This window comes from Oryza sativa, chromosome 5 (genome assembly GCF_034140825.1).
Source record: "Oryza sativa Japonica Group chromosome 5, ASM3414082v1".
NCBI classification, from domain to species: Eukaryota; Viridiplantae; Streptophyta; class Magnoliopsida; order Poales; family Poaceae; genus Oryza; species Oryza sativa.
This window is the reverse complement of record NC_089039.1, coordinates 20,019,100-20,035,096: the sequence shown is the minus strand read 5'-3', so window position 1 is coordinate 20,035,096 and position 15,997 is coordinate 20,019,100. Positions and strand designations below refer to the sequence as shown.

The 15,997-nt window shown below is 44.7% G+C and overlaps 1 protein-coding gene across 1 annotated transcript; it reads right to left on the bottom strand.

The window, feature by feature from the left end:
• Positions 1 to 485: 485 nt before the first annotated feature.
• Positions 486 to 9,733, bottom strand: LOC4338766 (squamosa promoter-binding-like protein 9). Its single transcript, NM_001420505.1, has 10 exons — positions 8,850 to 9,733; positions 7,180 to 7,352; positions 6,493 to 6,746; positions 6,316 to 6,390; positions 6,117 to 6,224; positions 5,624 to 5,741; positions 5,173 to 5,308; positions 2,858 to 3,032; positions 1,795 to 2,322; positions 486 to 1,031 (listed from the first exon to the last, which is right to left on the bottom strand). The coding sequence occupies exons 1-10, from the start codon at positions 9,497 to 9,499 to the stop codon at positions 720 to 722; spliced, it is 2,529 nt and encodes an 842-aa protein (NP_001407434.1). The 5' UTR covers positions 9,500 to 9,733; the 3' UTR covers positions 486 to 719.
• Positions 9,734 to 15,997: the final 6,264 nt, after the last annotated feature.

Here is a 15,997-nt window from a genome sequence, read left to right as displayed (position 1 = left end):
CACGCTATAGGACAATACATCAACCACACACTAACCCTTATCCTAATCGTCTCGTCTGGGTTAGCTGCAACCAGGCTTAATTTATTTGCATCATTATTCCTAAAAAAAATGCTCCTAATTTGACAAGGGAGTTATGGCCACTACTCAAATTTGACAAGGGAGCTTTCCCACTACTCACTGAAGATCTGAAGCCGCTCATGACTGTTTGATGTTTGTCAGCTACTGAAGAAGAGGCATTAGCTCGAGAGACTACAAGCTAGACTGCTTCACTGCTTTAGAAGGAAATAGTACAGCACAACAACATACTATCCGATATGCCTTAATTAGCTTGACTGCTGCAGAATGTGAAAGCCTTTTAAGGCTCTCAATGTTTGTCAGGCACTTTAGACAATGGATTTGACTAGATAATCGGGTCCAGCTATCAGTTGTCTAATTGTAAGAGACAATGGATAGTTGTATGTAGATCATGAAAAATTCCAATCACTGTCTTTGAACCATTACATCTATTACATTTGGTGTGTACCTGGAAGTTCAGGTCTTCAGGCAACTATATGCTCATACTTTTTGCCAAAAAAAGCTGCAAAAATTTGCATTTATGCCTGTGGGTCCTCTTACAAATATTTGAACATCGGATGCACAAGCTAAGCCTCAAATTAGAAAGGTACATGCATATGATACAGGGGAAAAGCAACAGGAAGGTTAATCTAATCTAGCTTCAACTATGATGAGTAGTTCCTAGACAAGTACCTCTTTACTGGCGCGGCAAGCACCCCTACTCTGTGTGGGTGGAAAAGGACAACACAAGCTGCAAAACATACCACAGCACCAATTACCACAGTGGTGGCAAGACGCATTCTCATGGCACCACCTGGAAAAGCACCAATGGAGGCAGCGTTAAGCCATCTAGCACTAGTCTCAGGGTGACAGCATTGCCTGTGTGGGAGAGCTTTAGTCACTAGAGGCATATTTTCCTCCTCTCCAGAAGCTGCATTGGTTGAGTGCAAATCATGTTCTCCACTGGTTCCAGTACTCTGCAGAAAGGTTCCAAACACTTCAGTAGTCTGCCAGACATAAGGAGACAAAAGTATGCGATACAAAAAGAAAACAAATAAAGTGTAAATGCAACACTAATGTTGTTATGTCGTTTTAACACTTCATAAAGCCAGGGTCCCTCCCATACAACTCCCAGGATTCAATCAACAGTGAAAAAAAGCTAATCCGAACTCAAAAGTAATCAGGATTAAGATCTTGAATCAAACGAGAGATGCTAACGATCGGATGAATTGTGGATACATACTAATAAATTATGGCGAAAAGTAGTGCTATACATACTAATAAATTCTTACTAACAAAGTTCTCGATATTTCAATTTAATTAGTTGGAAGTTATAAAATCAAGATTCAATAATAGCGTGCCACATCAGGGTTTGTAAAAAAAATGTAACGAATTATTTATTTGTAGTATAGCTTTTTCCTTTACCAGATTTTTTTTGCAAGGTCCATTACCAAATATGAACCAGTAGAAAAAGAAACTTCACAATAAAAAGGGCATATAATAACTAATAACTCTAGCAAACAAAAACTCAGAGACATACATATTTTGTACACGGACTTGCATGTGTGGAATGCCAGTTTCAAGCCAAATATCATCCTGACAACTTTTTTACTAGAGCATGAAGCTAGGTTTTCTAGTTCTATTAATTTATATATGTCAATTAGAAAAGGCTGAGAGCAATATGAAGAATAGTGTCACTTTCATTGTCATTGATAATTAGCGTGTAACACGATCACTTACTTCAGCAAGTGGCACAGAAATGCCCAACTTTGGCTGGTTTGGAGCATAATCACCTGCCCATCTTGTATCAACCTGTCTCTGCTTGTCATATTTAGGTCTATTATCAACAATGTTTCGAGCTTCGCTTACATACCCAAGAAATTCTGTTACATGATTTTCCAGTCTACCCTTTTCCAAGTTAGAAAGAAGCTCTGACCCTATGATGTTGTCCAACGAGTTCACTATTATTTCCAGAACATTGATAAAATCGTTCTGTATCAGGAATTTCATCATGCATATCCATCTCTGGATATTTGCTAAACTCAGTAGGTTTTGAAATTCATCTATGGATGGCTTCCTTATTAGCCATCCAATGTCGATGAGGAATCCCAACATTGCAGTCTGTCGAAGTCCTCGAAGCTCACAAGGATCAGAACTTATGTCCGAAGAACCACACAGAGCATCATGTATCTGCTCTAGTTCAGAACATAAATGCTTGCTACCAACAAGGATAGGAACAAAATTTGATAGCCCAAACATGTTTTCCACCTGCAAAATAAAATCATAGAACTGCGGTCATCATATAGAACTACAGAAATGTCAAAGGGTGACAACTTGATTTCAAAAATAAGTGTGGTCTGTCAACTATTTGGTCATATTTTGAAAATATTTTTTGTCCTTTTTGCACGAACACCTTTTTTGGCTAATTGCATACAAATCATATGTTTGCAGAACATTTGGCAAGTTCACATTCTACATTACAGTGCACAGAGCAAATGATTGCTTATGTGCATTGATTGTTCATTCTAGATTCTACTAAAATAACACACTATTTCAGATGGTTCACACTTAAGCTGCCTAAAAAGATCTCAATCAATTTTGTGAAGTGGCCAAGAACCAATACTGTACAGAGCATTACACAAACTTAAGCACACTAATCACTACGTGCCCTAGACAATAGAAAGCATTGAAGCCAATTGTGTGCAAGCTAAATTGGTGTCAATAGAGAAAAAAAAGGTGTAAATTAATATGCAGACCCTGAAAGAGAATTTTACCGGTTTAGTCAAAGGTAACAGATACTTACTTCCACAAATGCGGGTCCATGAGTATCCAGCTTTGATGTGGTAATATTTATCCGGAATATTTCATGTTGAGAATCAAGTATATGTTCCCCACTTCCAATACAATCAAAGGTCTCATGTGACAGTATACGGCGACAATCATGCTTCAAGTACAGTCCATCAAATGACACAAGTGACCTGCCATGATTACAAATATTCAGAGGTACTCAAAACACCTGTAAGGCATTCAAAACACCTAGCAAGAGCATAGACAGCTGCCGGCTAAGAAAGAACTTGTCTACAAGAATAAGGTTATAGACTATGGGGATGTTGGGAAGAGATTGCCGCAACTGCAGCATAATCTGTGCTGCTTGTACTGTAGCTGCAGCCACAGCCATTGTTGCAACTGCAGCATAATCCACACAAGCGAGAGATCTCTGTGTGGATTCAATTTCTGGATACTTAAACAAATACCCATGAACCATGGCTGTCATGGCGCAATTAAGTTATAAATGGGAAAAATACAAGAGTAAAGTCTATCACCGGTCCCTAAACTTGTAACGTTGTGTCATCACGGTCCCTAAACTCACAAATCGACTGTTCAGGTCCTCAAACTTGTTCGACTGTGTCATCCCGGTCCGTAAACTTACAGATCACGGTCCTCAAACTTGTTCACTTGTGTCACTCTGGTCCCTAAACAGGACGGTCTAAAAACTTTACATCAAAAAATAATTCATAAATTTTTCATGTGAACTCTAATGAAGACAAACTTTATATGAAAATTGTAGCCCTCGACGCGACCTACAACTTTGTAGTTGAAAATTTTTTGAATTAAAACTGTTTAGTGTCCCAAAATATTGTTGCATGTTTATAGATTTTGAAATTTTAATTTTAAAATTACATTTTGGGACAAAAAGTGACTTAAAATAAAAAAAAATCAACTACAAAGTTGTAGATCACGAAATCAACTACAAAGTTGTAGATCGCGTCGAGGGCTACAAGTTTGATATAAAGTTTGTCTTCATTAGAGTTCACATGAAAAAGTTATGAATTATTTTTAAATATAAAGTCTTTAGACCGTCCTATTTGACCAAGATGATATTCAAATCCAAGTTTAGGGACCGGGGTGACACAACTGAACAAGTTGGATAGGACCTAAACAAGTGATCTACAAGTTTAGGGACCGGTATGACACAGTCGAACAAGTTTGAGGACCTGAACGATCGATTTGCGAGTTTAGGGACCGGAATGACACAACGGTACAAGTGTAGGGACCAGTGATGGACTTTACTCAAAATACAATCCATAAAATAGAAGTTAACACACAGAGTATGACCATACTAAAATCTTCCTGATCCACTAATGCGGTTTCATGTTATCATTGGTTAGCCACTACTTCTATTTCATGCAGTAACCACTGACGCCTAGCAAGTTTGTGCATGGAACATGATCAAAAAATGAAATAAATTGCGTACTGGATATCACATTGCACTCATATTCATTTAGTTATTTCTCCAAGCTGAGGGAATAGGCAAAAATACGATTGTAGCCATCACTGAGAGAGTTACAACGCAACCAAGGGCATTCTATCACTGAGAGAGTTACAACGCAACCAAGGGCATCTAAAGAATGGTTTTAATCATCCTTTCCCCCTCCCCACTTGCTTGTATTGTTAAAAACATCAAAATCAAGCATGCACAGATAGACAAATAAAGAACACCTCCTGAATCAACACCTTTCCAAAAATTCACTACTCCCCCTCTATAGTAAGAAACTATTGTCACCATGGGCAACCTTTTTTATTCATATTAGCTTCTATAAAATATTTGCAATAAAATTTAATGGTTGAACTCCATTTCATAGACAATGGAAAGGTGGCATCAAGGTTCTGTTCGAATTTCAATGGTTACTCTCATTGAGAAGAGGATGGCACTCAGAGTGGGGCAATTTTCTGGTTTTCTTCATTCACAAACTCAAAAGCCATATCCTCCCAAAGAGGATTGGATACATATTTATAGCTGCTTGTAGCAGCCATGCTAGGGCAAGTGGGTGCTGTCCTAGAGCATCCCAACAAACTGTCCTAGAGCATCTCAACAAACTGCTGTCCTAGCTGTCCTAGAGCATCCAAACTGAAAGTAGAGATGCTGTCCTAGAGCTAAAAAGCAAGAAAAAGCACCACAAGACCAAGACCAAGACTTATTCCTACAGGATCTGCGTTGAGATATAGTATCTCTCAGGTAATGATATGAATATATCACCATAGCTAAACTGAACATAATGTATCCTGACAGAAGAATAACCAGCAGAAACAGGTAGAAGGTACAAGGAACTGTCATACCTGAATTTAGGCTGATCAAGAGAACTTCCACAAAGAATAAGATCGATGGGCTTTCCTGCTTCAAACCATGATGGATGAACATAGTGAATCCTCGGGGACTGTACCTCTAATCTGGTACTGGTCAATGTTGCACCATCTGAAGTACAGCAGTTAATATTCTCAATCAGGTAAGGTAATTATCTCATAAAAACAAAAGATATAATAAGCTAGCAATTAAATGATACAAGTTCAAAATTATGCATCGAATTTAGCGTATGCAACTAATATTGATTTTGCAAGTGATACTGAAACTGCAGATAGTAATTGTAGTAGTGAGGCTATGATTGGTATCAATCTACTGTATAGTGTCTCTTATGCAGGAACAATGCAGCTTAAGTACAAATATATGATGTATAAACAAGAAGGTTATGTTGTTATCACGTCATGGAAAAACAGGACATGTGGTACACACCTTTCAATACTTGAAATATCATATTATTGACATGGATAAAGAAGGCCCCTTTACCCAACAGGAGACTATTTGGAGCATTTACCAAGCTTTTGACAAGATTTCCTGTGTCTTCGGATAACTGTAAAGAAATGCAGATATAAATGCTATCTTGTAAAAGAAAAAAAATAGTATTATTGACTTCCATACAACAAGTCCATTCAGTTCACTTTGTGGGAAATTCTAATTACACTTTACATGCCACAAGTGGGCACTCATTACACTCCACAACTATGTAATTGTTCATAAGTGGTAAAAATACATTTGCATACCATAGAGATATATATTTTGAACTGGATGTGGTATAAAAATTAGCAGCTCAAAATTGTTTGAACTGTAAAACATGGACATGGAATTGAAAGACCAATATTTGGTAGGTCTTCATTTGGATGCATCCAAAAAAATGTCCTCCTTTGGACTAAGTAATGATTTGGCATTTTAGTACAAGCATCCATACCTTGTCCCACATATGTTGTGGCATTGCAACAAATACAGTTAAAATTGTACAACCAGGACGAATATAGCCCTCCAGTTCAACAGGCATGCTAGAAAGCCACTCAAATATCTGCATATTTTACGTATGGCATTGAGTTCAGAACAATCTTTTGGGCATGAAAACAGCGTGCTATTGAGAAACTTAGAGCCTGGTTATATACTTGGTGGCGTAAGCGTCGAGGAAATTCAGCAGGATTCCAATCGTACAACTTGAATGATACACGTCCTGTGGGACACTACAATGGATGATACAACATTACTAATAACCTTTAGAGAGAGCAAGAACAGAAAATAATTATATATTACAGAATAATATGTACACAAGGAGAAGCGCTTACCGAGGATGAGTAAGTACTCTTTGTGTCATGCACAGGAGAATTGGTAAGTTTGGTGTTTTCCTGTTTAGTGCCAAGGCAGGCTTCAACAGAAGCAGCGAAAGTCACTAAGCTTTTACTTTGGTCGATTTGCAAACTGGGTTGTGCACATGTTGGAGAACTAAGCACATCATCGGAACCCACAGGTGTTTCCCTGTCCAAAACCTTATTGCTCAGAACAGTCTCAAGCGTCTCACTGGTAGTGACATCTATGTTCTCTGTTAAAGAAATGATTGGTTAACAAATATGTTCCAGACTAGACAGCAGAGAACTTCCAGCATGTCTGGAGAAAATGCATAGACAACAGAAGTAAACAGGCTCATCTTGTTAAGAGTCAATTATGTATCTGGATCAGATCAAGGGTTTGCTCGGTTGAGTAGGTATCACAAACAGAGAACTCATGATCCCAAATATTCCATGAAACCTTGCCAATGAAGTTATATCAAAACAATGAATGCCATATTTGCTAGGCAAAAAAAATATCCAGAGCACCTCTTTCGTAAAATGCTCTGGAAACAGCCAAGTCAAATTTACCACTCATAGTTGGTCTAAATACATCACTAAAACCTTTTGTGTTCAACTTCAAATAGAAAAACTTATAACAGAGCAAACATATTAAAAAATAAAGGCGGTTTTCTTTGAAATATCTACCTTCTCTTAGTTCACCATCACCACTACCATCTGCTGAAAAATCCAACTGGTCATCTATATCTTTCTCCAATATGCCTTTGGAATCAGGTTTTCTTCGTCTTCTTTTGTTGTGCCGCTCCAATTTCCTTCTACAACTCCTTTTATCTTCATCGAAATCTAGTAATATATGAAACCTGCAGCAGAAATATATTAAGAGAGAGAATAGTGTTAGCACACAAAAATTAAACTGCTAGTAGAAAAACAATATATACAGCCAGGAGCCCAGGACAGCTGTTAGATCGCCACAACCATAGTCAACAGCAAAGAGGTTTAGGTTAGTACCTCGAGCTAGGCAAAGAATTTTGAACAATTGCTAAAGTAATGTTTCAAAAATATATCAAGTGGCCAACAGGTTGTGGACAGATGCACAAGGACAGAGGTACTTCCATGCTTGCAGTTTGTTTGATCAGTGACCTTACGTCATGTCAAAAACATACAAGAAAATTTATGCATTAAAGCAGGATGTTCCTTAGTTTATGAGATTAATCAAACTTTAAATATGAATTTGATTTGGAAATAAAAGACTTAGCTTTATTGCAAATGAGCTTGGCATGCAATTTTTAGAAAGTTTAGCGACCATCCATCAGTAACAAACTGATTCTGCATGGAAATGGAACTAGTGTAAATTTATATGTTAGCTCCAACCAATCATAAGGCTCCACCTGAATATTTTGACCCCCCACCCCCCAGAAAAAAACCAGTTAAGCAACCCGTAATTGGTACCTCAAGAAAAAGTACAAAATAGAAAACCCATCTTCTCAATTGAACAAAACTATATTAATACAGTCATACAGCAAATTATGTACACCACATAATATAGCCTAGCAGAGGAAACGAAAAATTCTAAGAAAATGTAAAGTTGGTAGATTTCAATATAGTTAAAACTACAAAGCAATGTTATCTGATCGTCTGATCGACCCTGATCGCCAAGGCACCGATCAGGTCAATCAGGCCAATTAATCGAGGCTAATCGATAATGTATATATAGTGCATAGTATAAGCAATCATAAAGGAAATATTTGATGGTTAGATGGTTGCTTACTTGTTAGTTTTTATTTGTGACAGCTTCTAGGGGACTAAACCGGTAAACCCTATGGGAATGGGCCGGCACAATACTGCTGAGGCCCAACTTCGCATGCAGCCCAAAACTCCTACTGAAATTAATTGTTACCTAGCATAATCGGATGATGAATCGCTGATTTATCATCAGATTCTGATTGAGCTGATTGAGTTAATGTCCCTGATCAGAAGTCAGAGGACCGGTCAGGATGATTGATCGCGGTTAATCGGACGATCAGATACCATTGCTACAAAGACATGTTGAGAACAGTCCAATCCTAAAGAACCATTCTCAGAATAAATTAATTAAATGAATCGTCATGCATAATTTGAGCAAACACTCCACTTAGACTCTCGAGTGTGTAAATGTTTTTTTTTCTATGAAATGACCAAATATCATATCCAACAGCCACTATATTCTAGAAAAGGTATAATGCATTAAACACCAAATCATATAGCAACAATGATTGTATAAGTGTTAAAGCACTTAATTATCCCTCCTACTGCTACTGATCCCAATGGATCTTCCACAAGTTCATAAAGCAGCCTGGAATGAGGAAATGGAGCCTTACTTGCCACACTGCTGGCAATAGCGCTTCTGGACACCATCAAGCATGACAGCGGCGGCGTGCGCGCAGCGCAAACACACCCTGTGCCGGCGGTGGTATCCCTTCAGCTCACGTATGTCCGCCTCACAACCAGGCACCTGGCACTTCATCTCGGCCGGTGTCCCACGGCTAGCCCCTCCACCACTTCCGCCGACTGCCGCACCACTACCACGGCCGGCACCCTTCGGCTTCTTCCGCGCCCCTGCCAGCAACTCTGTGGCCACGTCCTCGACCTCCAAGGCGGCCGCCATCTCGTCAATCTCGGGGCACGCGCACGGCACCCTCCCGGCGAGGTAGTTCGGGCAAACCAGCCGCGGGTCGCGCTTCCTCACGCGCCGCTTGCTTCCCTCCGCCTGCATAGACGACGGCAGCGACGCCGGCCCCGCGGCCTCCGCCTCCGCCTCCGCCGGCTGCGGCGACGGGGCAGGGGGGAGCAGCGCCGCCTCGGCGGGATCGGCCTCGATCCCAATCGAATCGTCCCCCCACGGGAGGACCAGCGAGTCGTCGTCATGGACGGCGAAGTCGAGGAGGTTCCCCCAGTCCCAGACGGGCTCGCCGGCATCCACCCCACCTCCGCCGCCGCCGCCGCCGCCGCCGCCGCCGGGGGCGTCCATCCCCGGTGGGCCACCCCCAAAACCCTAACCCTAACCCCCCCCCCCCACCCGCCCGCGGCGCCGCCGATCGGCTCCGGCGATGCGGGATTCCCTCACGAATTCTCGGAGCGCCTAGGCGTGTACGCGAGCGAATGAATCAGTCTTCTCGTCTCGTGTCGTGTGGTGGTGGGCGAGGGAGGAGAGAGAGGCTGCCTCGGGTAGTCGGGTAGGTGGGCGGCGTCCGATGACTAGGACAACGAAGAGGTGGTGGTGTAGTGGTCGCGGTGGTTATCCCTCTACCCACCGTCACTGACGGGTGGGCCCGCGGTTGGTGGCCGTGGCGGATCAAGTGAAAGCGTGCAACCCCAAGGTTGGCGAGCCGTGGGGGGGAATCTTGAGGCCAAAGCGACGTCCGGCATGTCAGTGAGCCGCGGGCGTCGCGCGTGGGGCCCGCGAGGGTGGATCTGGCGGCGAATCGGGGCCGTCGGTTCGGCGATCCAGCGGCGGGGGATGGGTTGGGACGCGGTCGGACGGGAGGAGGGGGGATGGCGTGGGGCCCCCACGCGCCGGCGCGTGGCTCATCATGTCGACACCCTTGGTGGCGCACGGTGGACGACTCCGAGGCTGCGCGCGGTGGGTGGTCGACGTCCATTGTTGCTTGGTGAGCGTCACGGCCTCACACCCTCACCCTCGTGGGCGGATACCATTCTTCCGATATTTTTTTCTTCGTCACTCCTATTCATATCCAGGAGTTGACCCTGACAGAGAGTGGGTTAGGTGACGCCATGCCGCAGGTGCAACAGATGGATAGCGGCCGCACTGCGGCACTTGGCCACCTACGAGGGCAGGTTCATTCCTCCTTCGGTGAATTGTCGTCGCTGAATCTGTTATTGAACGGAAAAGTCTGGCCTAACGGAGTGTTTGTCAAGAGGACAAAAATGAAAAGATTAAGAAGATACTACTACGTGTGTTATTAAGAAAGTAGATATAAATAAATGGTGCAGGGTTGTGATTGGTTGAGTAGTAGAGGTAAGTGGGAAAAGTAAATGTAGGAGAGTTGTGATTGGTTGGGAAGATAATGTTGATAGGGAAGTTGTTATATTTTAGGACAAATCTTGAGGGCTAAAGATTGTTATATTTTGGAACGGAGGGAGTAAGTCATTAGTATATAATTAATTAAGTATTAATTATTTTAAACTTAAAAACTAAATTAATATAATTTTAAAACATTTTTTCTATAGTACTTTTTAAAAAAATACATCATTCGATAAGGGCAAGTACTATAAGCCCCTACATGTTGCCTCTAAATTTGCCACATAGGATTAGGTGATGAATTGGAGGAGAGAAGTTAGGAGAGAGAGAATGAGACACCCCTTATGCAAGGGGCAACCTCCACACAATCTCTAAGAAAAATATAAGATGATATAAGAGTAAACTAATATTGGGGTTTGTGTACTAGAGGTGACATGTTGTACTTGTTACCTCTTAATAATTAATAAAAAGATGACATGGTTTAAATTAGATGTAGCACTCACCTCTATTATAAAACTTGCCCTAAGAGCAAGTATAATAGGCTGTTTTAGCCGGTGATAAAACGGCCACGTCAGATTTGTTGATGAGCTGGGCAGGAGAGAGAGCGTGAGCCGGCGACTAAATTATCGCCGACTACACACGCGCTCTAATGCAGTGCAGCAACACCAGGTTAGCTATGATTGGGCCACGCAGTTGTGGGTCCACGCGAGTTGAGGCGAAGCGAAAATGGCAAGATGAAGCAACGGCAACCGGCCGAGAATGCAGAGGCAGCGCAACGGCGACCACCGTGGTGAGCTTGAGTGCGAAGTGCTTGACGATGACGGAGCGGAAAGCTCGCCGATGAGGCAACAAGAACTATAGCAGAGAGCTCGTTGATGGCGAGATGGAAGCTGAGCTCGAGGACGACGATGGCTGTGTTGGTGGTGACGAAAGCTGCGAGGTGACATGACGGTGCCGTTGGCGGCGACGGAAGCAGCTAGCTCGAGGGTTGTGGCGACGGAGAGAGAAGTTGCGAGCTCGAACGATGACTGGAATGACGGCGGTTCAGCGTTTCCCGTGCAGCTGCCTGTCATCCTACTTCACCCTTGCTCCACTCATCCGCCGGCTTCTCCGGCTCCGCTGGCGTCAATCCGCTAGCAACTGGCATCTATCTGTGTCATGCTCGTAGCTTGTGAAAACACATCCTCGCTAGGTTGCCTGGCAGCAACCCATTCAAGCAGGAGGTGGGAAAATAGGTACAGTAACGCAACAAGCAAGAAGATGAATTAGATGGAGTAAGCTTAAGATTAAAAAAAATAGACAGCAGTCGGTGTAAACCTGCTTATTATATACATTAACTTTTGGCACTAGCTATAAGAAGCTGACGTGGTCATTTTTACCGTCATTAGCCGGCTGCACTATTAACCTTGCTCTAAGTATGCGCACAGAGAACGAGAGAACTCTTCTTTTTTCTTATTTTATATGAAAGTTTGTTTTTAAAGTTTGTAATAATTAATATTCAATTAAATCATCTGTTGATGGGTTATCTCGTTTCACGTGTCATTGAAAAGCTAATCCAAACCTCTGATTTGAACTAAGCCTAGATCTTGTGCTAAGAATATTTAAAGTTACGGACCGAGTGAAAGTCTTTGCTAAATCTCTGTGCTAAGAATTTAAAAATATGGCCGTGTTCAATGAAACTCGCATGCTATTGATTCAGGTTCAGTTTGTTGGGCAAAGCGATGGCCGTATCGAGTTTGCAATAAGATTTGGTTTTTTAAAAAAAGAACTTATTGAGAGAACAATGAATAATGTTCGATGGATTAAAGAATCAAATCTTGGCGTCGACAGCATTTGCATTGGTGCCCAGAAATCCATTTATTTGATAATTCAATGGCGTGGAAAATTGGGAGTGCTGCATCTATGGTCAATTGGTCATGGAGTATATTTTTTTTCTTTTTTGCGTTTTGGATGTGACGTGATCTTTCTTGTAAATAATTGGTGGGATCTTTTTTTTTCTTACTTTTTTTGGTGGTTGTAATCCTGTTACATGGCACATCAACTGACTTTTAATTGATTACGGTGGGAAGACTTCTCTATTTTTTTTTGTGAATCGTGACCTAAAACTTCCCAGCGTTTTCGAAGTTAGATCAACTAGCAGTTTTTATAAGAGGACTTCTTTTTTTTTTTGCTGGGTGCGAGGGTTTTTTTATTACACGGTCTTGGATGTAGTTGACACGAACAATTAAGTAAGCAACTAAGTTATCCCAATTTATTTCATCTTTGTCCTTATTAGATACCATCGCCATATTTTAGTATAGAACGTTTAACTAAGCTGGTTTCCTAATTAACTTGTCTTAAATATCATATATTAAAACAAGGAGGTAGAGCAAGCTTTGAAATTTTGTTCACCAACTGTCACGCCCAGAAATTTAACCCAAATTTCCAGACTATTTTGCGTATTAAATCCCTGTCCAGGACCAGCCAAGGTACACAAAACGACAAGCAATATACAGTTCCAAACGTAAATAAAGCGTAAAATACTTACGGAAGAGGCATTTAGTCCTCACACCGAAACAGAACGACAGCAGCGGAAAAAGGCGATCCTAGCGGGGCTTCAGCTCCACTCCACAGGCAAAACTCAACTGGGGTCTGAGCCTTGGTCCTCTAACTCCATCTTCAGCTCAGAAGCACTACACTTCTGAAAAGGGGGAATAATAGCAAGGCTGAGTACAACCACCGTACTCAGCAAGCCACACCAATGATGCAGACGTGCAAAGGGATTCAAGGATGGTTTGTGGCTATTTGCATAAAGGCGGTTGTAAAACATTTTATTGAGCAAAACAGTAAAGCTGTTGAGTAATTAGAGTAACATTAAACCTCCACTGATCAACGCTACACCACGTTGAACAGGCCCAACCAACCCACCTGAACTACAGTGTATTGGGTCGATTTATTAAGATGGGACTAATCACGGTGAATCTGGTCGACCGCCCATAACCGCGGGCACGGCTATTCGAATAACTTTACTCTGATCAGAGGTGTACAACTGTACCCACAAGACACAGCCCCACGACACGTTTCCGTGCGCCGACATGCCACCACGACATACCGGAAAGAGGCCGTGACAGGACCCTTCGCATAACCCCCTCTAGCCAAGCACACCACACCTCAGGTTTCACCCCCGTCCCCAGCGGGCAACGGGCAGTCCCCTCTCATGCCTAGGTGAATCCGGAAGCGACAGAGGCCGTCGCAGGGCCCGCCCCGCTCCATCACGCCCACCCTCGCCTGGATGCGTCAGCTAGAGGAAAGCTACACTACAAGCCCAGCCGTTGCCCACGCTGGCTTGTGGTAAGTACGATAAGTTCTTCCAGGGCATCCCGCGAACCGGTCCTTAACTGCCATGGGTGCGACCAGCAAAACCATGCACCCACAGCCCACCATTCAGTCGCATTTTAGTTGGATAATTACGACCATGAAGCATGGCCAGGTGTCTTGAGCACGCAGCTCATTCTGATATTAAAAAGGTCTAATATTGTAATTATCCCATCAACTGAGCTAGTGGTAATTAAGCATGGCTAAGCATATAGTTCTAGCTAGGTCACATAAGTAACATGAGCTAGTCGATTCATTACCCAAGGTTGACAAAGAACAGATATCAAGTAAACATGGCACAAGCGAGCAGATAGGTAATACCCGGATCCCATGTAATTAGCAAAACATGCATATTTATTTGTAAACGGTAAAACATTTATAAATTGGGATCAACATGCTCAAGGGGAATGTGTGACTTGCCTTGCTTCTTCACTTGGATCTTCTGAACTCTTATCCTTGCGAACGCGATCTTCCGAAACGACGGGAACTACACGCTGGCACGCAAAACGAGGAAAAACTCTAATAAAAATGAAGGAAACAGTACATAAAAAGTAAACAAACATGTAGAGCTCAATTTTAGATGAATTTTGCAAGTTGAATGGCTCAATTCGGAGTTCGAATGAATTAGATATGAATTTTAGAAGTTTTGAGCCATTTAAATGAATTTCTACAATTATTCATGAATTATTGCGCAATTATTATTTATTTTATCAAAGGAAAAGGCTCCTGCTGGCATCATCAAAGGGCAGCGGCGCCGACAGGCGGGCCCCACACGACAGCGGGCAAGGGAGTGGTCCACCGTGGACCGGGACCACGGGGTGGTCCACCGTCGGTCCACGGGAACCGACGGCCCAGATCAGCCCGAGCGGATCGGGCGGCCACGGGGTGGCGCGGCTGAGCACGGGCACAGCTTAGGCTGGCCCGGCCGAGCGACGGCTCACGGCGGCGCGGCCTCCTGCGGCGACGGCCGACGCACGCGGGAAAGCGACGGCGCGGCGCGGCAAGGGGATCCGGGCGGCCTAGGCGAGCGGGGCGGCGACAAGCCGGCCGGCCGACCTAACGGCGGCGGCGCACGGCCCGGTGGTCGCCGGCGGCGGCCACCGGCGCGACAGCACGCACGGGAGACAGAGGAGGGAGGCAAGGAGGGAGAGAAGGAGCTCACCAAGGACGCGACGACGAGGGGCGGGGAAAGGCGGGGGAGCTCGGCGTCGGCGCTCCTCGGGACGAAGGCGGAACGGCGGCCCGGCGGCGTAGGGTGGAGGTGGCTTGGGATGCACGGTGGAAGGGTGGTTGCGGCGATTAAATGGGGAAACGGAGCGGAGGCCGGGGTGCGGCGAGGCACGGAGAAGTCGGCGGTGCAAAAGGCACGGCGCGGCAGCGGCTAGGGCGGCGGCTAGAGGTGGCCGGAGCTCACCGGGGACCGATGGAGAGAGGGAGCATGGTGGAGAGGTGGTTCGCGTGGTGGAAGGGGAGGAAGAAACGGCGGCCGAGCGTGCCCTTGAGGTGGCAAAGCCAGCGGTGGCGGCGGAGCAGTGTGGCGGCGACCCTAGCGACGGGAAACGGCGGTCGGAGTTCGCCGGAGTGTGGCGGCACGCGGGAGCTGCGTGGGGAGAGCGAGGGAGAGAGTGCCGGGCTCGGGAAACAAGGAGAAATGGATGAGGGGAGCACGGGGGTGCTTTTTATGGGCTCGGGAAGGCGGGATCAAGGCCGGACGTGGCGGAATCGGCCGGCGAAGTGGGGCGCCGACGTGGGGTGGTGGAGGGGTTAACCGGCGCCGATTTTCGCGGGGAGAGTGGGGGGAAAGGTGGAGGAGGTGGAGGGGATCGATTTCACGTGCTCGTGGGGCGGGGTGGAGCGCGGGAGTCGCGGCGTCGTGGGGCGAAACCGGCGGCCATGGCGGCAGTTGGGGCGACGGGAGGTTGGGGAAGAAGATGACAGGTGGGGCCTCGGGTCCCACCTGTCGGGGAGAGAGAGAGGGGAAAACGGGCGAGGAAGGTAAAGCAGACTTGAGGGAGAGAGAGAGAGCCGAGCGGGCCGAGGGAGGAGGCCGGCCCGAGAGGGAGAGAAGGAGGAACGCAAAACAGACTTTTGCGAGTGGGCCAAGGGAGAAGGGAGCCGGCCCGAGAGAGGGAG

Bases quoted from the DNA above. Each gene is read 5' to 3' on its own strand.
- LOC4338766 (NM_001420505.1), bottom strand. From the start codon at position 9,499: ATGGACGCCCCCGGCGGCGGCGGCGGCGGCGGCGGCGGCGGAGGTGGG. The intron at 7,353-8,849 runs GTAAGGCTCCAT...TTTCTGCTGCAG, and splicing joins TATTGCCAGCAGTGTGGCAA to GTTTCATATATTACTAGATT. The intron at 2,323-2,857 runs GTAAGTATCTGT...TTTATTTTGCAG, and splicing joins ATGGACCCGCATTTGTGGAA to GTGGAAAACATGTTTGGGCT.